The following is a 26,394-nucleotide window of genomic DNA, read 5'->3' on the forward strand; positions in this document are numbered from 1 at the left end:
TGTGGGTTTGTGGGGCTTCCCCTGACCTAGATTCTATCTCTCCATCACCGTCAAAATCGCTAATTAATACCTACAGTTCAAAATAGTCATTTTGACTGACCAGAGTCTATGGTGGGTAATTGAACATAGTGAATATACACTTGATTGACACTCTCTCTTTATGTACATGTTTTTGTATCTTTACTACAGGTACATGTACCATAATTCCACAAAACATTATATTGTAGCATATGCACAAATTAACAGAGTCGATTCTATGGTCATATTTTAATGATCTAAATACAGTAACGTTTTGGTGTAAATGCACTGCATGTATGAATTACATATGCGTTCCTAATGAAGCAAATACAGTACCCTCACTAATTATTTCCATTCACTCTCTGCCATTATTAACAAATTTTGAAAATAGCCGATTTTCCATGATTTTGATGATTTAATCATGTTTTGTTACATATGTATAATATATATTATTTATTTATGCTTTCAAATTTTATTTTGAAAACAGAATTATTGATGATAAAAATGAACTTTCACTGTATATTACATAATTGAATTTAACCTAAATAAATGTACACAAAGCAAATCTATAAATAAATAAGTACAAAATAACAATTTTAAAAAAATATTTTGTACATATATTATTAAATTTAAAAAAATAACAATAAAGTATAGTAAATATTTTGAACTAAAAAATTTCATAAACAATATGTAGGTCGCATTAAATAAATACCAATTTCTTTCTAAATATTGTAAATTTTCGCAATCTGATAAAATTTGAGTGTTTGTAAGTACATGTATATAACAATACACACAAGTCACTGTAAAACCCTTTTTGGCATCTCAGAGAAAAATATTACATTATTCTGCTACAAAAAATTACTAAATTCATGAATATTTCTTGTGTATATTTGAAATAAGTGCATGTTACAGTACATTCGATATGCCATGAGTGAATATGAAAATATCAGGGAAACCATGCAAAACATGTAACCATGGTAACTAGAATAACCGTGATGTAACCATACCTAAGGCATCTGATGATTTTATGTGAGCTCTTTTGTTCTCCAGAATAAGTCTTTACAGGCTGATTCTTTCACAAAGTTAATAAGCTGAACCTAAATTATTATATTTTAGAGCTTTTCGAATATTTACATATAATCCCACGATATTTTCTTTTAGTTTGACGTCAAAACGGCTCGGTTTGAAAATAAACTCTGACAGTCATCACAATTGTCTGTTGACGTCAACGTAAAAGTACATATTGTGGTATTATATATTTATCTCATATTTTTCTCATACTTTAGAGGGACTGAAGGATCAGAAAGATCAGTGTTACAGTTCACTAAACCATATTATAAAAAATACACAATCAATTATTTAAGCAAGCTCAAAAATAGTCAAAGTTTTACACAATTCTTCTTTAACAAAAAATAAAAAAAAATTACATATGTGCAAGTTTAAACACTGTCATAGCTTTAAATTTGTGAGAATTCTTTCTCATAAAGGTGCATCATAGAATTGTGTTAACTGAAAATATCACAACACCCTTAAACAACATTTATTCACTACTGAATATTTCAATATGAAATACTGCAGAAATATTTGTGTTTTACATTATTGCATTAAATGATGCTGCTAGGCTTTCTCTCAAAAAAACATGTTTATTGCATGATAAATCACACCATATTGTTATCCACAATGGCCCTTTGAGAAAGAAAATCTAACAAGATAACTTTTTTGAAAAGGGACATGTTTAAATATCATCCTCACCCATCATTCAACAAGCTTATATTTTTGAAAAGTAAAAAAATATACTTTGAGTCAGTTGAGATGAATCAAGCTTCAATACAGGCGTAATCTAATTATAATTTAATATCTAATTTTGAAAGTATCACTTAACTCATGACCATTTACATTAAATAGTTATTCATATCCACATGAAATCTAAAAGATCCAATCTTTGAATTTTTAACCACACTAATTTGTTTCCTAATATTACTGTATGCTTATGCATGAACCCCTATAAAAGTCACACATCCTGTACATTCTTCGGGAGAGGAAAATGAGAATAACAATTTCTCAATAATTACTTCTGAAAATATGCAAGCATGTTGCCAATGAGGTAGTATTGTAAATTATCTCAATTCAACAACAATAGCATTTAGAAGTCATACATAAGGTAATATCTATTGACTTCCACAAAACGTGGCTGCATATTTTACCTAATTTGCATAAATACCCTCAAACAAATGACAGTTGTTTACAAATAATAATTGTAAACCAGCAACTACAATATTCTTCTGTCCATTCTAATGTGTATAACTTTTCTGAATTGACACGTGTGGGAAAATTTCTTTCCAATCCAATATGGTGATAAAATCCAGCATCAGACAGAATGAGACATCAAACATTGTCAGAGACCTACAGTTTTCCAGTATTCTGTAAAGATAAAACAATTACAGTTTACTAAAAAGACAGGTAGCTGCATATGAAAAATTATATTTTAACAAAAAACGTGATGACTTACCTGTGTGCGCTATTTGAGCTGACCATTCTGTTTCCTAATATATCTAATTGTTCAAGATGTCTGCAATTATCAGCTATAGCGTGCATGTCAGCGTCACTCAGTGACCTGTAAAACACAGAAATATAATAGTACAGGTAGAGGGTGTGGGAGAGTAGAACAGCCATGGAAATTTCATGTCATCACCAGAGATGGCCATCAATGCGACAAATTGAATTGAATTACAAAATAGCATGGTGTTACCTAAAAGAATAGTACTTGTATGTAAATTTTCAACTGAATAGGGCAATATATGAGTGGGGATACAGCATGGACATGAATAAAAACAAAATGAGAACTAGTTAGCCACCAGCCATTATACAAGTCATCATACCTGGTCAGGACAGAAACCCAAATTAATAGTCCCTGATTTCGGACTCCAAAAAAAGGACTAGTAACTGTCATGGCTTAGTCAGTCTACCAGGAAAAAAAAATACATTTGTTTCTGGTCCTGAGATATACTGATACATCCAGTTTATTATTTTCAGTGCATATTGGCGATCCACTCCGCTAGGATTGCCCTTATAATCACTTTTGTCGTTTTGTTGGCGATCCACTCCGCTAGGATTACCCTTATAATCACTTTTGTCGTTTTGTTGGCGATCCACTCCGCTAGGATTGCCCTTATAATCACTTTTGTCGTTTTGTTGGCGATCCACTCCGCTAGGATTACCCTTATAATCACTTTTGTCGTTTTGTTGGCGATCCACTCCGCTAGGATTGCCCTTATAATCACTTTTGTCGTTTTGTTGGCGATCCGCTCTGCTATGATTGCCCTTATAATCACTTTTGTCGTTTTGTTGGCGATCCACTCCGCTAGGATTGCCCTTATAATCACTTTTGTTGGCGATCCACTCTGCTAGGATTGCCCTTATAATCACTTTTGTTGGCGATCCACTCCGCTAGGATTGCCCTTATAATCACTTTTGTTGTCGTTTTGTTGGCGATCCACTTCGCTAGGATTGCCCTTATAATCACTTTTGTCGTTTTGTTGGCGATCCGCTCTGCTAGGATTGCCCTTATAATCACTTTTGTCGTTTTGTTGGCGATCCACTCCGCTAGGATTGCCCTTATAATCACTTTTGTTGTCGTTTTGTTGGCGATCCACTTCGCTAGGATTGCCCTTATAATCACTTTTGTCGTTTTGTTGGCGATCCACTCCGCTAGGATTGCCCTTATAATCACTTTTGTTGTCGTTTTGTTGGCGATCCACTCCGCTAGGATTGCCCTTATAATCACTTTTGTCATTTTGTTGGCGATCCACTCCGCTAGGATTGCCCTTATAATCACTTTTGTCGTTTTGTTGGCGATCCACTCCGCTAGGATTGCCCTTATAATCACTTTTGTTGGCGATCCACTTCGCTAGGATTGCCCTTATAATCACTTTTGTCGTTTTGTTGGCAATCCGCTCCGCTAGGATTGCCCTTATAATCACTTTTGTCGTTTTGTTGGCGATCCACTCCGCTAGGATTACCCTTATAATCACTTTTGTCGTTTTGTTGGCGATCCGCTCCGCTAGGATTGCCCTTATAATCACTTTTGTCGTTTTGTTGGCGATCCACTCCGCTAGGATTGCCCTTATAATCACTTTTGTCATTTTGTTGGCGATCCACTCCGCTAGGATTGCCCTTATAATCACTTTTGTCGTTTTGTTGGCGATCCACTCCGCTAGGATTGCCCTTATAATCACTTTTGTCGTTTTGTTGGCGATCCGCTCCGCTAGGATTGCCCTTATAATCACTTTTGTCGTTTTGTTGGCGATCCACTCCGCTAGGATTGCCCTTATAATCACTTTTGTCGTTTTGTTGGCGATCCACTCTGCTAGGATTGCCCTTATAATCACTTTTGTTGGCGATCCACTCCGCTAGGATTGCCCTTATAATCACTTTTGTTGTCGTTTTGTTGGCGATCCACTTCGCTAGGATTGCCCTTATAATCACTTTTGTCGTTTTGTTGGCGATCCGCTCTGCTAGGATTGCCCTTATAATCACTTTTGTCGTTTTGTTGGCGATCCACTCCGCTAGGATTGCCCTTATAATCACTTTTGTCGTTTTGTTGGCGATCCACTCCGCTAGGATTGCCCTTATAATCACTTTTGTCGTTTTGTTGGCGATCCACTCCGCTAGGATTGCCCTTATAATCACTTTTGTTGGCGATCCACTCCGCTAGGATTGCACTTATAATCACTTTTGTTGTCGTTTTGTTGGCGATCCACTTCGCTAGGATTGCCCTTATAATCACTTTTGTCGTTTTGTTGGCGATCCGCTCTGCTAGGATTGCCCTTATAATCACTTTTGTCGTTTTGTTGGCGATCCACTCCGCTAGGATTGCCCTTATAATCACTTTTGTTGTCGTTTTGTTGGCGATCCACTTCGCTAGGATTGCCCTTATAATCACTTTTGTCATTTTGTTGGCGATCCACTCTGCTAGGATTGCCCTTATAATCACTTTTGTTGTCGTTTTGTTGGCGATCCGCTCCGCTAGGATTGCCCTTATAATCACTTTTGTTGGCGATCCACTTCGCTAGGATTGCCCTTATAATCACTTTTGTCGTTTTGTTGGCAATCCGCTCCGCTAGGATTGCCCTTATAATCACTTTTGTCGTTTTGTTGACGATCCACTCCGCTAGGATTGCCCTTATAATCACTTTTGTCGCTTTGTTGGCGATCCACTCTGCTAGGATTGCCCTTATAATCACTTTTGTCGTTTTGTTGGCGATCCACTCCGCTAGGATTGCCCTTATAATTACTTTTGTCGTTTTGTGTGTGTGTTTGTGTGTGTGATTTCCAGTGTTTTCACGTATGATTTCTTCTGTGATATTTTTGGCTTGGCCGATTTCTTTCAAACTTGGCAGGTAGGTTACACCTTCACATTAATTATTAGGAAAAATCTGTAAAAAAATGTTGGCCCACCATTGCCATAGCAACAGCCAAAAAACTGATTTTTGGATAGCTTTAAATAATTGCGCCAAATGTATCTCCTCCTACAAATTTGGGATAAAACAGTTCAGACATAGCTCATTCTACTCAGCTTGAGTGTGGGCACAAAATTACTATTTGAATTTTTATATCTTTTTTCATTACAGAGTTATTTGACCCCAAAGTTGGGGTAACTTTTCACCAGCAACGGCTTTTAACTCCTCTGTGATTTTTTCGACTCGGCTGATTTTGTTCATACTTCACAGGTAGGTCGTTCCATCACTAATTGGAAAAAAATCCTGGCCCACCACTGCCATTGCAACATCCAAAAACTGATTTTTGAATACTTTCGCCCCAAATGTATTACCTCCTACCAGTTTTGTACACAGTCAGCTGGCATCGGTGTCGCTGAGTGTATATGTTATTTTTTTATTGGCGAAAAACTGCGAACTTGGCAAATTTGGTTGCACAACTTCCCTCTATCATATACACCCAGCGACACCGATGCCGGCTGACTGTGGTTTTGTAATAGCAGTGTTCAAATGACCATGATTTTTATTTTGGTTAACACTGATGGGACTACCATAGTTAAATCAAGTGGGGTGAGACCAAAATAAATGACACAGAGACAAGGATGCCGGTAGGTAGGTATGGGGGGAGCATCACACCCTCACGTGCAGGCGTCATAGCGGCTGACCCCATGATGCAATTCGCAGATTTGAATTACATCATGACATGAACAACGTGGTACCTGAGTGTTGGTGGTCACTACGGCAACTTCACAAGTAGGCGTCGTAAGAGTTGTTGCCACCGTACGAGTCACAATTTAGACTAACACTGCGGCAAGAACACCGTGGTACCCAAGCAAGGCTGTGTATGCTGCAGTGACAGCCCCCCTGTGCTTTATTGTATAATACTGAGAATCAAGTGAATAACAGAGACTTTGCGGTGGGTGGGTGGGAAAAATCGTTCGACAGCTAGCAATGAAGCAAGTGTGATATGACTGATGAGTGAATGCTTGGTCTAGTGGTTAAATAACCAAGATGCAAAGAATTGATTGGTTGGGGATGGGAGGATTATGGAATATACAAAATATGATTGGTTACCAAGAATGCAGGTTATGGAATGTGTACTTAATAACAAAGCATGGCAATGAAACAAAGGACTGGATGTGTAATGCAGAAAGAGGATTATTATAAGTATGAGGGTGATAATTAAAACATAACATTGAACAAAAGACTGGCAACGGGGTGAGGCAGATGAACCCCATGGTCAGGTGTTAAGTATAAACTACGACTGTGAAAACATGATATGTAGGTAGTAGACAGGTGTGGTCGTCCCAGCAGTGTTAACCTCAGATTACTATGTAATCAGCCAACTACGTTGCACACTGGTAAGAGATCGCCGTCGCCAACATTGTTACACTGTATCAACGTAATCCCAACGCAACTTTGAACTTTGAATGAACTGTAAATGCTGCCTTCATTCTAGAAAATACTATCGCAAAACAGTTGGAAATAATAAATGTAACAGCAGAATACGTCCTAGTAATAAACTAAGTGACTTCTAAAAACTGAATGGTGTTTGCGAACTTCGTATATGGGCCCATTTAGTTATAAACCGACGTTAGCTTCACGTTTATATCCCTCCATGGAAACAGCCAAAAACATGTTATTTGTTTTTGATCGGAGCGGATCGCCAACCAGCCTACCGGCTTGTAAACTTACCTGCTGGCCGTGAGAAATAGTTTTCTGAGTTCTGTGCATATAAACTTACCTGTTGGCAGTGAGAAATAGTTTTCTGAGTTCTGTGCAGTTTTGTACCAGATGAATAAAACACTGAGTATTGGAGTTGATTTCACTGCTGTGGATATCAACAAATAAAACACAACATGTGAGATTTATACAAGTAATGAAGCACTCATCTAGAAGATTGTAAGACAATTAATTAATATGCAGTACTGTGGAATACTTTATTTTCGCTGGAATTAATTTTTGCTGAAAAGGCTTTTTAGGCATTTTGTATGGAATTTATTTTCACTGATTTTTGATGAGTTTAATGTGAAATATAGGAAAACAAGTATATTCGCTGGATTTTATTTTCACGAAATCATCCCTTCAGCGAAAATAGCGAAAATAAATTCCAAGCGAAAATAAAGTATTCTACAGTATGTTAGGTTCAACATTATCACAGCATTGTTCATACACTTTTTTCATTTTTATGATATGCTATAGTGCATCACATATAGTCTCTAAAAATAGGTACGACCAGTAGAATGTAAAACAGCATCAACGTTTATTACATGCAGACAACAATACATAGATTTTACACGGATTAATATGACTTTCAGATAGTGGCAAGAAAACTTAAACTCAATTATGATTGAATAAATAAAGTCATTGTTGATTTGCCAAAATTAACGATCCCTGATTGATTAATGCACAATGTTCTGCTAATTTTGAAATTGACAAGCTGGGGCAGGTCATTAAGAGGCAGTTTTAGATTCTGATATCACATGTGATGTTTCAGGGTACATTAGAACATACAAAATTGTGCACTGATGTTACATCTTGTATATTAGAACATAAAGAAACATAGTCATACAATATGCTTCAATTCAATTCACTTAATTCTACAAATGTTTTATTTCAGCCAAATTCTATCCTATATTTTGAAAATTGCACTTGCTATTCAGATCAAAATAGAACATACTTGACATTTCATAGTGATTCTCAATATTTAAAATGATCAGATAAAATTGTTTGAGTTATTGTAACCACAAGAAGAAGAAAAATTTAGATGAAATTTAACCAATATCTTGAAAAATATACATAGAACTTGAACTAAAATCGAACTCGACTGAGTCCCCAAACAGGTTAATATAGTTTGAGAGAAATTGGATAAAAACTGTAACCTCAAGAAAAAGTTTTATGATGGAGTCAACGACGACAACAACAACAAGAACAGACATTTACCCCTGCATATGCCTTAAACTTTATATACGATGATACAGATAATTAAAAGTAAAAAGTTGTTATAAGCAAAATGAGGATGGTGAACTTATAATTTTACTTAAAACAAACATTTGCCATCATGCAGACAACAATGGTATGATATACATGTATGCTTACCACCATCCTAGATCCAGTTCAGCTAACCGTGGACAGTTGTTAGCCAAAGCTCTCAAGCCTATATGTGATATTGTCTTTGCTCTCCATAAATCCAATGATCTCAATTTTCTGAAATAAATACAATAGTTTAAATCAATAATTTATTTCTACTATTTCCTTAGAACATAGAACATAGTGACACATCACTTTGGAATCACGTCTTATAAACAGACAAGTGACACATTATTTCATTAAGATGACTAAGGTCAACCTCTGTTAAATGCTTCATGAGAGTCAAGAATAACAATATATAGATATATATAAGGTAAGAACTTACTTCCAATTACCACAAAGTTCTGTCACCACATTATCCAAACTTGTCAAATTAACACATGAACCAAGATTGAGGTGTTCCAGATCAGGTAAATTACTGCAGAGATTAAGACACATTGATGTAGGATAATTTACTATGTGAAAATGGTAGAGGAAATCAAATTACCTACTACTATTTTCTAGATATTCTATATATTGCATGCATGATGCAGAAATACAGAATTTGGTTTAACTTTGTAATGGGGGAGAAAATTGAGAATTTTCTTTTGAGATGGTTGCCCCATTCTGAAAAAGTGTCTAATAACTTTTTTTTTTATCTAAATCACATTTCCTAAGTCTCCCTAAATAATGCTACATACAGACAACTAAACATAGATTTTGGCAGGAAAACTTAATCTCAATTATGATTGGATAATTAAAGTCATTGTTGATTAGTCAAAATTAATAATCCCTGAAAAAGATGTCATTAATCATTGTTTTAACAGTGTTAATGTATTCATCAATTTATTGCTTGCTAGATTCATTCCTGCATCCAATTGTGAAGACTTCCCTTAAAATTGTACATGGAACTGGATTATTACATACATGTACACAAACCAGCTATAAATGTATGGTATAATATAAAATGTTTGGAACAGTAATGTATACATTATGTATAGGTACAACATAGTGTAGTGCGTATTACCTTAGAATATTTATTAACGTTGGGTCACCAATGGAACTTCTATAGAGATTCAATGTATTTAAATGAGTTAGTCTTCTTATATGTCGCAATGCATCATTGCTTAAGTAAGTGCAAGACTGTAAATTTAATTCTGTAACATAAAATAGATAAAAAAATGAAATGGTTGGAAATATTCTTATGTTCAAAACATTTAATATATTCCATACATGTAATAACATATTCATGAAGGCAATATATTTATTAATTATCCATGACGACAATATTATAGTAATTAATTATTCATTAAGTCAATATAGTAATTAATTATTCATGAGGGTAACATAGTAATTAATTATTCATGAAAGCAATATAGTAATTAATTATTCATGAAGCCAATAATGTAATTAATTATTCATGAATGTAATATATGTAATTATTAATTAATTATTTTAAACAAATAAGTATTTCATCCATAATCAACTACAGTGGAATCTGTGGTTTGAAATGAATAATACTACTGATAATATGAGGATATTACAAGGATACTGAAAAGTATGCGCAAAGACAGTACAGTGGGAGTAATGACCGACGCACAGCTGATGCCACCGCGTACTGTATGAGTGCATATTAGAGTATCCTCATAATACTGTAAAGGGGGTAATTATTCACTGGGTTTTAATTTAGCTTATTTCGCTGACTGAAAAATGCGCTAAATTAAAACCCAGTGAATTAGTAAAATTTAGCATAGAACACATTATCTAAATGACGAAACCGTGAATTTAAAACCCACTGCATATGCCTGAAATGGTAATCAGTGAAATTTAAACCCAGTGAAAATTAGTCATTTTACAGTAACCTTACTATTATACATCTGTTTCTCCCAGGAATACATCATAGGAATGTCAAAATTCAAAATGTTTAGAACATATTTAGCAAACTTCCTTGTGTGGGGTCTGGTCAAACCCTAGGGCAGCCATGTTTGTTTTTATTATCAGAGGACGCTTACGTGCGTAATCATTCCAAATTTGGAATTTGCATTCCCTGATATGGTAGGATGAAAAAATGCCCCGTAAAATACCGCAAAATTACGGCACACTGTAACTAATGGCGTTATGGTGACAGATGTATAATAATATTTATTAACTCATAGTATTTCTCATGAAGATAAAAGCGGCCATACAAAACAAAATGCTTGACAGACAGAACACAGATAAAAATTGTTTTTACTCTAGGGATATGAGATAGCAATCTACCCAATTAACATACCTTGCAGCAATGGACAATAGTCTGCTATGGATTTAATACAAGCTTCATTTAAAAACTGACAACAAGCCAACCTAAGAGTTATCAACTCACTGCCACAACTTTTTACAAATCTGAAACAAAAGTACTACTGGGTAATAATGAATTCAGCATGCTGCATTACATATTCTAGAACGCTAAATATGTTGACTTCAGATGTACAAAGTCACATGATCCCTGCTGATTTGAATAGATGCAAATTACACACTTTTCTTCAAAGACTTATTTTATAATAGTATAAATTATAAAATCATAAAACTGGCAGTGGGGACAATAGAAATTACAAATGTTATACAGATGTGTTCTATAACGTATTGAATACATATGAATATCTTCCTTATTTGAAACATAGTTCAACTACATATGGCTTGCCCTGTATATGTAAGGGCAGGCAGATCATAGCATAGAGGGGGGAATATCATTACATACACTATAAATGGGGCAGATCAATACGAACGAATATCACAGTAATAATTAGGAAAATAATATAGGATTATATTCTCCCTCTCATCGACAAAATTGGTGAAGATATTCATGCTGTTATATGTTGAATGACCTATCCCTTATATTCACAAAATCAACATCATAATTTTAATTTATTTATCAACAAAATTTACCAATCACAACCTGATTAGATTAGTTAAATTGCTAGAAATCATGACTGCACATCCCTCTCTTTTTCCTTTATGGTTTTGCCCTAATTAATACCAGCACTGACCACGATCAGTGAACATTTCGAGTAGATATTTGTTATTAAATTCATTGAAAATGTTAAACATTGAAATTATTGAACAAAAAGTTAAACGGCGCCCTCTATTGATAATATTTAACATAATAATAAAATCAAAGGAAATACTGCAAAAAAGAAGAAAAAATATTATAGAATATAGAAATGTGCTTAATATTTAAGTCAAATTAAATAACACTTTCCTTTGTTTTACAATGTAGCAACGTAACTCCACTGACTCAAACAATTGCTCAGGCATAAAGTTTTTCATTGTTATTTTTTTTTCTCAAATAACACCATATATCATGCTCTAACACTGGTGCATGACTAGAAACCCTAATCATTTTGCAAACCGCAACTTTGTTGTAAGTTTTTGAACACTGTTGGGCATTTTTGTAGAATTTCCTAATTATGGACCAAATAAATGCCATTTGCTACTGTCAACAGATCTTAATCAACATTTTTAGAAATGTGTGCGAAAGATTATGGATCCCAAAATAAAATTGAAAATTGAGTTTACATTTATGATAACTCTTACCGACAAAAACATTCTGGAGTAATTTTTCCCCACCCGCCAGTCCATGACATATTCAGTCGTTGTAAATGATGACATCTTTTATTTAAGCCATCCAATGCACTGTCATCAATCTACAAAACAATATAAACAGTGATTATAAAAATTCTGATTAAAATGATTTAATAGCTAAACCCCATAATCATTTTTATTCTGAAACCCAACATGCTTTGCTATAAACAAGCATAGGGTTTTCTTTCACAGAAATATTATGTATTGATAGTTAATAACAAATGAACAAAACTGTTATTTGATATTTGTGTCATCAAATATAATTTTCCAGATAAAATACTAAGTAAGCAATATACAAATACATCCTACAGATTCTAAACTTAGCACAGGTGCTTTATAATGTGATGGAGAATAAACAAAGCATTAATAATAACAGTAAACTTTCAGCAATATGCAGATGGTTATAATGACCTCTTCAGTGGGGTTAGTGAAGATAATAATGCCTCACCTGTGTCCAATAAGGCTGTAGATCTAATTCTACATATTGTAATGGATCATAACAGTGTTTATAAAACAATCGACAGGTCAGTGCAACATTCCCAAGACTGAGTATGTCAAGATAATAATGCCTCACCTGTGTCCAATAAGACTGTAGATCTAATTCTACATATTGTAATGGATCATAACAGTGTTTATAAAACAATCGACAGGTCAGTGCAACATTCCCAAGACTGAGTATGTCAAGATAAGTTAAAATTAACTGGATGACTTCACCCTGTGCAAAAAGAAGGCAAAAATTGTAAATAAGGATTAATCCATAAAACGCCAAAAATGATATGAAATAAGGTGCTGCTAGAAATATTTAGTAGTTCATGATTTAAGCAAATATCATGAAAGTCATTGTTACTGCCTAATAACCTCCCAATAAAATATTTCTGGCCATGATTTTTCCTTGAACTCCCTAATAAAATTCGTAAAAATTTGGTCCTGTGAAATTACTAGTAAAGCAATGTATTGTATGAAGTTGATTCAATACTTACTGGTAGTACATCAAAAAAGCCATTATTACCACCTGCTGGGAACTCGCTATGTATGATGTCATCAAAATCACACTGTTCATTTAACTGCATATTTTTCATCATATGCACTGCATAGGCTTCATCTAAATCTAAAATTACAGATAATATTTTAATTCAATAATTCTTAAATAATACATTTTGAATAATTTCATATCAAATGTTCGTGCAAGTACACCATGATATTTCCACCAGATCTGTATGGTTATATTAAATTTGGCAAATTACAAGCTAATCAAAATATGATGTAGGGTGAGGTGCCTTTAGATGTCACAACTGAGGCACGTACACACTGACCATATATGTATAAATACATACAAGAGCCTAGAGCCTCTACCTACATCAGACTTGTCTTAAAACAGACTCCTTCTCCAGCAATGTAAATTTGCTTAGTATTTAAACTGAGCATTAACATTCATTCTGCACTGCCATCAAGTGAAATTCTTGGCGTTTATATACTTGAGTTTAAAAAATGAAAGCATGTATATATATACAAATGCATGTATGTATATAATGCAAAACAATACAGTTTTCCAAAGACAACAAACAATAGAGTGCGTTACTTTTAAAAATCTGGAGGAATGTCATTGACCACAAACTACATTAATTTGTTTACAACCTAATCTTATGTTATTTTAACATTCTGTTTTTACTTACTTTTTACCTTACCTTTTATTACTTTCAGCCAAAAATGAATTTGTAATTTTATTACAGTGTAATAAAACTGTATTATTATTATTATTATTATTATTATTATTACTATTGCTATTATGTATTACTGCATGTTTTCACCTAGAAACTGATTGAATGATAGACTAATTTGTGTCTTGTGGTACAAGTTACTATGCAGACTTACTTTACTTCACTTAGATTGGCATTTGATAAACAATTGAGGTATTGGTCATTTTATTTATACATCACAGTACTCACCTGTACCCTCATGATCTTTTATCAAGGTTCCCACTAGTTCTATGGCATCTAACTCTGTATAATACTCCAAGTGTGACTGGTTGAACTCAAGTCTTATAATACTGAGATGAAAATAAAATATAACACATTCAGGATTAGGAATTCTGAGAAGATATGAAGAAAAAGGGATTCTTTTTGCAGCATATCAACAACAGAAATAATAATTCATAGGAAAGAAGAGAGTTTTGCATTATTTGTAATAAATTGATTTATTTTCTGACAACTGTGAAACGGTTGTACTCTCCATAGCAACCAATAATTAAAAGAATTTAATTTTGAGTACAAACATTGTGTAATTTTGACCAAACCACCTATAAGAAATGCTGGTTGCAAATGTTGTGATTTTCTCAAACTAATTCAAAGGCATTTGACATATTAAATAAGAGCAAAACAATAATTACATTTTGTTTTGTTTCAAAGGTTTTACTTAATTGTTCATTTAGACACTTTGGGGATTTTTTACCTGGTACAAAATGTTTTGTCTGAAATCATGGAAAAGTGAGTCTTCTTGAAAATTCATGATAAAGCATCGTTTCATAAAAAACAAGAAAGCTAACAGATATCAGAATCCTAGACATCTTTATTACACGCACTGGATGAACATTTATATCTGCATTAGTGTTCCAGATATGATATTTTTGGACTTGTTATGAGGTCACATGACCATATATCAATTAAATATTAGGTTCATTAGGTTCTGTGCATGATGTCTTCAACATAACACTGTGTGAATGTTTCTATGTACAACAGTACTTCTGATATGATTGTGTCGGACATACAAATGTTGGTAACCACTGCAATCCCCCACTGGTATCGTGTCAGTGCATGACAATTATGATATGTCAGAATGTTTCAATAACCACGAATACCCATTTTATAACTAAATATGATTATTTCAGTATATGTACCCCAATGAAATTTTGAAATATTACAATTTTTTTTTACCATTCTAACGAATCATAAATGGCACAAAAACATTTGTGTAAATAGTATTTTGGTGACCATACTTTCTACGGGCATTTTGTGAGAAATAAAGCCATATGGTAAGAGTAAAAAAAATCTGGCAATAAATTTTAATGGTAACCAACTACTTTGAGTTCAATGCTTCTTTGCTGTGTTTTAGAAAAGGTGACATTATAACAAAATGTGAATTTTAGTCTACCAGGTAATTATTCATTTATATTTAGTATAATATTCTTCATATCCTGCTATGTTTGATAGTTCTTTACATGTTGGAAATAAAATCTAATAATGGTTTCACTAATAGGTAATTTTCATGGTAGTATTCATTTTACAGAGGTACTTGGTTTTTAGATGTATTCAGTTTACAGAGGTATTTAGTTTTTAGATGTATTCATTTTACAGAGGTACATGTACTTGGTTTTTAGATGTATTCAGTTTACAGAGGTATTTGGTTTTTAGATGTATTCATTTTACAGAGGTACATGTACTTGGTTTTTAGATGTATTCAGTTTACAGAGGTATTTGGTTTTTAGATGTATTCAGTTTACAGAGGTAATTGGATTTTAGATGTATTCAGTTTACAGAGGTATTTGGTTTTTAGATGTATTCAGTTTACAGAGGTATTTGGTTCATAGAGGTTTTCAGTTTACAGAGGTATTTGGTTCATAGAGGTGTTCAGTTTACAGAGGTATATGGTTCATGGAGGTGTTCAGTTTACAGAGGTATTTGGTTCATGGAGTGTTCAGTTTACAGAGATATTTGGTTCATAGAGGTGTTCAGTTTACAGAGTTATTTGGTTCATAGAGGTGTTCAGTTTACAGAGGTATTTGGTTCATAGAGGTGTTCAGTTTACAGAGGTATTTGGTTCATAGAGGTGTTCAGTTTACAGAAGTATTTGGTTCATAGAAGTGTTCAGTTTACAGAGATATTTGGTTTATATAGGTGTTCAGTTTACAGAGGTATTTGGTTCCTAGAGGTGTTCAGTTTACAGAGGTATTTGGTTCCTAGAGGTGTTCAGTTTACAGAGGTATTTGGTTCCTAGAGGTGTTCAGTTTACAGAGGTATTTGGTTTATAGAGGTGTTCAGTTTACATAGGTATTTGGTTCATAGAGACATTCAGTTTACAGAGGTATTTGGTTCATAGAGGTGTTCAGTTTACAGAATTATTTGATTCATAGAGGTGTTCAGTTTACAGAGGTATTTGATTCATAGAGGTATTCAGTTTACAGAGGTATTTGGTTCATAGAGGTGTTCAGTTTACAGAGATATTTGGTTCATAGAGAACTGGTGTTTAGTTTACAGAGGAATTTGGTTCATAGAGGTTTTCAGTTTACAGAGGTATTTGGTTCATATAGGTGTTCAGTTTACAGAGGTATTTGGTTCATAGAGGTGTTCAGTTTACAGAGGTATATGGTTCATGGAGGTGTTCAGTTTACAGAGGTATTTGGTTCATGGAGTGTTCAGTTTACAGAGATATTTGGTTCATAGAGGTGTTCAGTTTACAGAGGTATTTGGTTGATAGAGGTGTTCAGTTTACAGAGGTATTTGGTTCATAGAAGTGTTCAGTTTACAGAGGTATTTGGTTTATAGAGGTGTTCAGTTTACAGAGGTATTTGGTTCCTAGAGGTGTTCAGTTTACAGAGGTATTTGGTTCCAAGAGGTGTTCAGTTTACAGAGGTATTTGGTTCCTAGAGGTGTTCAGTTTACAGAGATATTTGGTTCATAGAGGTGTTCAGTTTACAGAGGTATTTGGTTCCTAGAGGTGTTCAGTTTACAGAGGTATTTGGTTCATAGAGGTGTTCAGTTTACAGAGGTATTTGGTTCATAGAAGTGTTCAGTTTACAGAGGTATTTGGTTTATAGAGGTGTTCAGTTTACATAGGTATTTGGTTCATAGAGGCGTTCAGTTTACAGAGGTATTTGGTTCATAGAGGTGTTCAGTTTACAGAATTATTTGATTCATAGAGGTGTTCAGTCTACAGAGGTATTTGATTCATAGAGGTATTCAGTTTACAGAGGTATTTGGTTCATGGAGGTGTTCTTACTTACTTGGTTGGAAAATCTATTTTATTGAGTGATGGTGTGAATATCCTGGCTTGTGGTGGTACATTTTGGGGAGCACCAGACCAAAGTTCATACCACCTGTATCAATAGAAATCAAAAAAAGTGATGATACAAAAAGGTAAAAAGCAGTTAAACAATTATGTTATGCCAATTATCTTGGTAGTAAAACACAGTGAAAAGACAAATATTGGCAAGTGAATCACAAGTAACATTTTTACAACTTTCTTGGAAATGCAATTCAGAAAACAATCAAAACAAACTTTAAGTTAAAATAAATAATTTAAATTATTGACATGCATCTGTAAAATTATGATCGGCATCCACATTATGTACAAAGCCCAGAAGAAAAGGAGAAAAGTTACTGTTTCATTTTTTTCTGTTTGTTCTTCAAAAACAATGTGTTAATTCAATGTGATGCGTCATGTTGCGATGGAGAAACCACTTTAAATTACTTAATTGATTTTATCACACCAGCCTGAGACTAGAAAGACAATCATCATTAGGCTATCTACAAGTGTGTGGAAAAGCTTGATAGAAAAATAGTTCAATTCAAAAATGTTTACACATATTTTTAAATAGTATTTTTTGTGTGTACATTATCATATCTCACCTAAAGGGTTTCCCGATTTGAAACTTGAGGTGCACTGGATGGTCCCATGCCATGATGAGAGTATAATTAGAATTGGCAGAATGTAAATACAAAAAATGTTCATCAAGCATAAATGTTGTATGTAAAATTAAAAATCCCTCAGTCTTCTCGATTTCAAGAAGTGAAGAAAAATCAATCAGTGGACTCTGACATGGTAATTTAAAGTCATTTATTCCCAGCATACAAGCAATACAACCAACACAAACCTTGGTGTTGTGTGCATACAAGCAATACAACAAACACAAACCTTGGTGTTGTGTGCATACAAGCTATACAACAAACACAAACCTTGGTGTTGTGTGCATATCTTCAATGTTGGCGTTGACTGTTTTCAGTGCTAATATCCTTACCACAGCACCAGGGTTATACGTTTCATATATTCTAACTTCAGAAGGATAAACTTTATCATGAAACTTGAGTTCTGTATAAACAAAATTAATGGATGGAAGATAAGAAAATTGTCTGTTAGACAGCCAATTGAAAGGCAGTAGGAAGCCAGCTGATAAGCACATGAAACATTGTGGAAAGCCAGTTGATCTATAGTTGAAAGGTTAAGAAAAGGCAGCTGAATGTTAGCTGAAAAGCAACTGTAGGGCAGCTTAGAGGTAAAGGAAAGGCAGTTGGAATGTAAGGGGAAGGTAGCTAAATTGTAGCTGTAAGGCATCTAATTGTGGCTGAATATCATCTTTGGGACAACTGTGAGTTAGCTAAAACAAGGTAAAAGCAGCTGACTGACAACAGAATGACTTACGAACAGCTGTAAGAGAAAGGCAGTTGAATGGTAGCTGAATGGTAGCTGAAGGATAGCTGAATGGTAATTGAATGGTAGCTGAATGGTAGCTGAAAGGTAGCTGAATGGTAGCTAAAAGATAGCTGAATGGAAGCTGAAAGACAGCTGAAAGGTAGCTGAAAGACAACTGAATGGTAGCTGAAAGACAGCTGAAAGGCAGCTGAAAGACAGCTGAAAGGTAGCTGAATGGTAGCTGAAAGACAGCTGAATGGAAGCTGAAAGACAGCTGAAAGACAGCTGAAAGGTAGCTGAAAGGTAGCTGAAAGACAGCTGAAAGGTAGCTGAAAGACAACTGAATGGAAGCTGAAAGACAGCTGAAAGACAGCTGAAAGGTAGCTGAAAGGTAGCTGAAAGACAGCTGAAAGACAACTGAAAGATAGCTGAAAGATAGCTGAAAGATAACTGAATGGTAACTGAATGGTAGCTGAATGGTAGCTGAAAGGTAGCTGAATGATAGCTGAAAGGTAGCTGAAAAGTAGCTGAAAGACAACTGAATGGTAGCTGAATGGTAGCTGAAAGACAACTGAATGGTAGCTGAATGGTAGCTGAATGGTAGCTGAATGGTAGCTGAAAGACAGCTGAATGGAAGCTGTACATCTGAAAGGTAGTAGAAAAGATGTGTCACTCACCTACAAAATCATGACTGATTAAAGTATCTGATGTTTTCGAAAAAGGCTGTAGTGCTGATGGTGCTTGCTGCCACCATGGACCATAAGTACGCTGTCAACAAAAAAATAAATGTAGGTCAGTATTTGTAACTGGTGAGATATAAATATACTTGTTAAGTCAATATTTATATCAGTCTTTTACTTGTGTCCTATTTTATTTTATCCGAGGGTTTACCCAACATACATAGCTCCACAAGGTCATGCAGGGCATATATCAAAAGTTAGCAGCAACGAATTATACCAATTTTTTATTTTAAATTGATAACATTAATAACTAACAAATGGTTGTAGTGATGATACAAACTAGGTTGTTATGAATAGATTAATAGGTTAAAGCGGGGGAGTCGTCACCTGCGCATGCGTCAGATGGCTATATATAGCGTGTCATTGTTTACAAACAAGCATCTACCCATTAGCCTTTGCGTTTTTTTAGCGTGTGTTGTTATCGTCGCTTGGGGCTCCATTCCCGCGGGTCTGCAGGTGACGACCCTCTCGCTTTAATTTATATCTACAGTACATGTACATATTGAAATTTTATTTGGTGGTCATAGATGTACATTTAAAGTGTCATGTCGTCTTTGCATCATGTGTGGATAAATCTTTATTTCATTGTATCCACACATGATGCAAAGACGATATGACACTTTAAATGTACATCTATGCATTAATATAGTCAGCCAGACAGAAGGAAAGATCACAGCAGACAGTACAGATGGACAGAGTGGTGATTGTAAGCTGGTCTGTACTGTAGACACACCACTAACAAAAATTGTCTGAACAAGTGAGTGTAAACTTGTATACATTTCTTGTCTTCAATGATATCATATTTTGGTTGTAAAGAAATGGATGTCATCCTAAATATGCTACATGTGTTACATAATCTGTTTTCAGTGGTAACGAATGGAATTGTTAAAATCCATAATTATATAAAAGATGTCAATTCTGATTGCAACAGGGGTAAAATGTATTACAGCAAGTCTCAGAAGTATTGGGGCAGCCAATTTGCAAACTCGCTAGCGAATTAGCTAGCTTCTTTGGTTTTGACAGAACGGTTGGCTTTCGAATCTCTAAGTCTAATTTTATTAGTGGTTGGTTTAATGTTACCCCATTGAATCGTTTTAATGTGAAGATTTATTTTCTCCCTGATTTGTAGGCAACTGTTTCTCAACTATTTAGTTTCAATCAGTGTTCAAAATGGCTACCTCCATATAGTAAATATCAGTAGATTAATTGCATATATAATATTATCACTTGTACAGCAGATAACTGTGGCTATTCTCAGGCTGATCTGGAAAACTACTTCCACATTATCACGCCTCGCAAAGCAAATCATTCGGAGAAGCCAGACATGTACCAGGCTACGTAAAAACATTCTATGTTCCCTAATGCAATATAGACTCGCCCAGAGTGGACGCGACCATGAGTCGGCGCCAGCAGGATTTGAAAGCTGACTGTTTAGTCAAAACCCAAGCAGTTGGCCGATTCGTTAGCGAGTTTGCAAATTAGCTGCCCCGATACTTCTGAGAGTTGCTGTAAAATTGATTTGTGATTTAGTCATTCTCTAAAAATTACTAAGCATGTTACATGTACTATAAGAACTATTTTACTATTTCAAACATTTTCAATCATTTTCAATCACACAAATGACCTGTGAATTGCACAGGATGTTTGTAACACATATGCTAGATAATATCACATCTTGGTTTTTCTTTATCCTCCTTTGTTTTGTACGACTAAATGACTAGACAATAATAATAATAATAATAATAATAATAATAATAATAATTATAATAATAATCTTTATTGCATCCTTAGAAGTACAATCTTTCTATCAGTCTACAGTAATAAAGGAATAAAAGTAAGTTTGTTTGTAGCTATGACAACAGACTGTTATGAGCGAGCCTGCAGTTATTTAGTTATATCGGTAGTTAGTAAAAAAAAATAAAGAAAGATAAAGATAAAATGAAACATGATGCTGTATCATGCAGTGTTATGAACTCCTGTGCCGGACGTACGTTCTCCAACTGAAAGCGTTAAAAAGCAATGTGTCGAAATAAACAAAAACAAAATTAAATTGTATGTCCGTACATCATATTACTAACATATTTGCGTATCTATATATATATATATAATCTTTCAGGTGATATATTGATTGTTGTAGTAGCATGTTTTAGATAATTTCATAAGCACAGATTATTTTTTACAAGTTTTACTTCGTTGCTACCTTAATTATTAAATAATAATTCCATGTTTATACTTACAAATACAAGCGCCTGAGTGAAATCTCCATAATTAGGGTGAATATTTGTACTTCCTGCAAGATTAGCCGCAATGTAAGATAAACTCGTTTCACTTCCGTATTGAGAACTGAAACTGATGACTTCCTTTGCAAACTGTTTTACTGAAGCCATGTCCAAGGCTGCTGCTGGTTTTAGTGTTTGTTGTCACGATCGATCACTGACCAGCTCAGCTGGCAGACCTGATCACTTCAACCGAACTCGGCGTACAAATACACAAATCACACACAGCACATACCAAGTAAATCACGTCTCTTTAGCAGTCAGATCAAAGACACAAATGTTGGTACGTAAAATCAAGCAGTATCGACGATGTCGTTGGTGTTATCGTCTCCCGTCTTGCAGTATCAAAGAACTTTGACTTTTGACCTTTTATTTATTTATAGAGGGCGCTCTGAACGACCTTCGTGCTTTTGCTTCTGACGTCTGCAAAACAGCGTTGGTTGTGTGCTCTCTTCCTCCCCGATCTTCAGGAAAACAGGTGCAATGGCAGACTACCGTAAAGTTGGTTCCGTGGCTGTTATCGCCATCAACAACCCACCAGTGAATGCTCTCAGGTAAGAATGTGGCTACGTGCATTTGTTTTTCAACACCCGGAAGTCATTTAAAAGATTAGGGGTTGACCATTTAACTCAGCTCGGAGTGGCAGGATTGAAACCAAACATTTTGCAAAGGAAAATTCCTGAGAAAAATATTAAAATTATTTCACATAGTGCAAAAAATATTACGGTAAAATCATTATGGAAACAAAAATTAGCACAAAACTAAGTGAAGAAAAAAAGTGACATCGCCCCTCCCAGAGTTTCAAATGGCCCACCCCTTTGACATCAATACTATAATCTGCTCTATAAAAGATTGATCGTTCGTGAACAGTTATTACACGACTAGAGTTTGATTTTTTTGGTTGAAATATCTGTGCAACTGTCATAGATAATGCCATTCCTCCTTACATAGATGCTGCATCAAATATAGCTGGCATACATCCCAAATACATGCTGCGTTTGAAATACCCTTGTGTGCACATGTGACTGTTATAGTATGTACATCTGTCATGAATGTACACCTCAGTTAGCATACTAATTTCTGTAATGACCACCTGCATTTTCATAAAATGCAATATATGTAATAATAATCTCAGAATAAATATCAAATAAAAAACAAAAGATTATTTTTGTTGCTGTTAATGTTTACATGACAAAGGTCAACATATTGTATTGTTGAACATGAACCTGATTAACATTTGCCCATGCCAAATAGATTGTATAATTGAAACGTGAGTTTTCCATTGACCATACATATTAATACATGTCAATGAACTATCTGACCAGTCAACTATCTGATATTCAGGCAGTCCAAAGGTGGAAGTCCAGTTCACATTACTGTCTGCGGAACAAAATGGGAGGTCATTCACTACACTCACTTAAAGTGAGAGGGTCGTCACCTGCGCACACGCTGGAATTGAGTCCCAGTCGACGATAACAACACATGCTAAAAACACAAAGGCTCATGGGTAGACGCTTGTTTGTAAACAATGACACTCTTTGGCTGGCCATCTGATGCATGCGCAGGTGACGACGTCCTCGCTTTAATCGTATGGTATACGCCAGCACTATTTGTGTAATTCTGAGTTTATACTTGTAGTAACTTTGTATGAACTAAATGACTCGGAAAACTGACTTAATTATTGCATATGGAGAAAGCGGATACACAATGTATTCTAAAATAGAATATTTTTATTATTGTTGTATGTTATTTGGATGTCTCTACAATAACTGTTAATTTCCATTTGCATCATTCATTAGATTGATACTCCATAGATTAGCTTGTGATGTCAAATGTTGATTGACAATATATTTATCCTAAATTCAACATAATAGTACAAATGTTCTTCCCAGCAGTCTCATGATGGACATATATATTTGGAAAGAGAATGGTATTAAATTGCCCAAGTAAAATTTTACATAGCTCAATTTGGTTTAGAATAAACATTTGTATGGCACAAGAACAAATATTTACGAGGTAATAGAATATATATATATTTGTATACATATATAAATATATATATATATATATATATATATATATATATAATGAAATAAATAATGTCTTGCTTATAGCGTTGTTCCCAAAAGTACCAGTAGTCCATAATGCTTCCTGCTGTTTATCTCTTATCTGAATTGAGGCATTTATTTATTTATGATTTTTTATTTCAGTCAGGCTGTCAGATCTGGTATTGTCAGTTGCATACAGGTATGATAAAATTAAGAATAGATTTGAAAAGCTGCATTCATTAACATGTAGATGTAGTCGCTTGATTTCTGAAAACAAAATTGGCATATTACATGCTAAATGAAACGTTAAAATAAACAGTGTTAAATTATAGTATAATTTAATATCAGAATAGTTTGCTTATTTTGTGTTGACTATGAGCTGGGTGACTTTGGTATTGTACCCTCTTTAGAGCCACTCTGTGCTACTGTAAGACAGGTCTTTTTCACTGGCATGTTATTTGGGCTAATTTTCTAATTAAGGATGTCACTAATATTGAAAAAAGTATATTCTCAAAATGAGACTGTTGGTATTTTAGGTAATTTAAGATTCTGTTAATTCATGCATATTAAATTTGCTAAAATAGCATGTATTGCTATTTCAATGTGTCTTATAGTATTTATTCTTCATTTCCACTCTTATCATGTGACCATGCATTATTATAATTTGAAAAACTCAGATTAGTAAACCACCAAAACTCTGTTATTATCCTTAATATTCACAGTTTATGCATTTGGAGATTATCAAACCAAAACGTTTTGATTAATATATCCATTTGTATCTTGTAAGACACTTTATATGTTTGGTTTTTTTCTAAATATGTATTGCGATAGGAAACAATTGTAAAATGTCCTAAAACAGACAAAACATGCTATTTTCACTGCATTTTATTGATTTATTTTCTCAGAACTGAGTACATTGACCCCATATTTTTATTTTATTTTCTTCATCCTTGCAACATGAAATATCAAATATGAAAAATATAAAATTCTGTATTTTTACTATCGTGTAGCGTTCTACCTTAAGGCAAAAAAAAAATGCTTTGTTTGGTTCAATTTAATAAGGGCAACTCACTTTTTATTAGAAAAAAAAATGTTCATTGGTTTATTGTGGCATTTACAATAGCCTAACACAAAACAATCAAGATTTCTATTCTGTACTAAACAATGCTAAATATTTAACATATTGTGTGTTGCTGAGACGTGAATCTTTGGATGCGTTCATACATATACATGTACATTGTGTAACCCACATGTGTATATGTTATATGTAATATGTAGTATGAGGCTTGTGTTGAACACACATTGGCCATAGCTGCCACTGTCCTATAATACGCGCCTAACTGAATTAATTAATTCCAAAGTATGTGTATTACAGAAAGCCGAGAAGGATAGAAATGTAACATCAATTGTTATCTGTGGACAAGGAAAGGTTTTCTGTGCTGGCGCTGATATCAAAGAATTTGGTAGTATTAATCAATTCCTTAAAGGTTAGTAAATTTCAGCACTATTAATTGCTTTTTTACCTTCTGATTGAATAGTGCGTGATATACTTTTCTACCAATCTACACATTGCTGGATAAATAAAAACATCTTCATGCAATATTACGAAAAATTCACCAGTGTCACATTAACAAGAATGTTTTTATTGAAACTCTGGGTAGTATTTATACCTTTTTGATTGCCATTGTTGCACCTATATTATTATTGGCCAGGACACAACAAGGTCTCAAGGGGCTATGGAGACTGACAAATGTTGTTGCCAAATAAGGCCAATCAACAGGTGTTTTATATTACTTCACAACCACATATGAGAATGGCTAGTTGTACTAATGTGTAGTACAGTAGTTAAATAATTACATAGCACCCTTGATTTAGAAAAAGGCAAATCTATTTTTTTTTTATTTTGATTCCCATTTCAATTTTTCTGTTTCTTTCTTGTCGTGTCCAAAGTAAAAACCCAGGGCTTTAATACCCAAGTTCATCCTGTTTTTAACTCACCCAGTTATAAATCTTCCGTTTTTCCCGAGTTCAGTCTAAGTTCAGAATATTTGCATATTCATCAATTGAATTCAGTACTCAAGCTAAATCTTCATTATTGCTTATATATGTATATTTGGTTGTCATCTGCTAATTTAACTGACTAATCTCAATCGCACGCTCCTAATTTTTGCCAATTTTAATTTTTAAACCTTTAAAAAGGGATTTGTTTTTATGATTTGTGAAAGGACCTCAACAGCAACTATAAATATTAAAGCTGAAAGTGAACAGCCTTGCTGAATTCCCCTTTTTATATCAAAATGTGTTGGAACCCAACCTTTATTAATAATACTGCTCTTGTAGTTAGTATAAATTGTCCTTATCCAACTTACAAAGAACTATCTTAACCCAAATTCTTCTAATACAATCAGCATAAATTTATCTTCTATGGAGTCAAAGGCTTTGTAGAAGTCTAGAAACAGTATAGCGCCCTCTATGTTTCTCTTTTGTGTGAACCGGATTACGTCATCTTTGAGATGCACATTTTGTCCAAGATTGGTCTCCAATTCTGTAAATCTATTCTTGGCCCTTTTTTTGTAAATTATTGTTGTGAGTGCAGAACATTGTGGGTTCGCCAGACATCTTTTCTGAAATCCTTCATTAAGTGCATTAACTAATATATCTTTCATATCTCCCAAGGCACATGTACTATGCCATCCATTCCAGGGGTTTATTAGTCCCCGTTTGG

General features: G+C 34.2%; 2 protein-coding genes across 3 annotated transcripts in view; one reads left to right on the forward strand and one right to left on the reverse strand.

Annotated features, from left to right (window-relative positions):
* Window positions 1-252: 252 nt before the first annotated feature.
* Window positions 253-21,732, reverse strand: LOC102805251 (F-box/LRR-repeat protein 4-like). The gene is made up of 15 exons (XM_085501771.1): window positions 21,583-21,732; window positions 19,283-19,373; window positions 18,152-18,284; window positions 17,200-17,292; window positions 14,150-14,250; window positions 13,184-13,311; window positions 12,778-12,918; window positions 12,156-12,265; window positions 10,855-10,964; window positions 9,610-9,739; window positions 8,929-9,021; window positions 8,613-8,720; window positions 7,258-7,344; window positions 2,528-2,632; window positions 253-2,439 (listed from the first exon to the last, which is right to left on the reverse strand). Exons 1-15 carry the CDS (start codon window positions 21,730-21,732, stop codon window positions 2,310-2,312), a joined length of 1,710 nt encoding a protein of 569 aa, XP_085357897.1. The 3' UTR covers window positions 253-2,309.
* LOC102803121 (peroxisomal bifunctional enzyme-like) overlaps window positions 20,057-26,394 on the forward strand; it is a 31,872-nt gene continuing 25,534 nt past the window's right edge. For both annotated transcript variants that reach the window (XM_085501060.1, XM_085501061.1), the window contains exons 1-4: window positions 20,057-20,102; window positions 22,005-22,175; window positions 23,832-23,868; window positions 25,045-25,156. In XM_085501060.1, coding sequence (XP_085357186.1) covers window positions 22,105-22,175; window positions 23,832-23,868; window positions 25,045-25,156 — 220 coding nt within the window. In that variant the 5' untranslated portion in view covers window positions 20,057-20,102; window positions 22,005-22,104. The remainder of the gene's footprint in view (window positions 20,103-22,004; window positions 22,176-23,831; window positions 23,869-25,044; window positions 25,157-26,394) is intronic.

Source organism: Saccoglossus kowalevskii, chromosome 7 (assembly GCF_978046115.1).
Source record: "Saccoglossus kowalevskii chromosome 7, keSacKowa6.1, whole genome shotgun sequence".
Lineage (NCBI taxonomy): Eukaryota > Metazoa > Hemichordata > Enteropneusta > Harrimaniidae > Saccoglossus > Saccoglossus kowalevskii.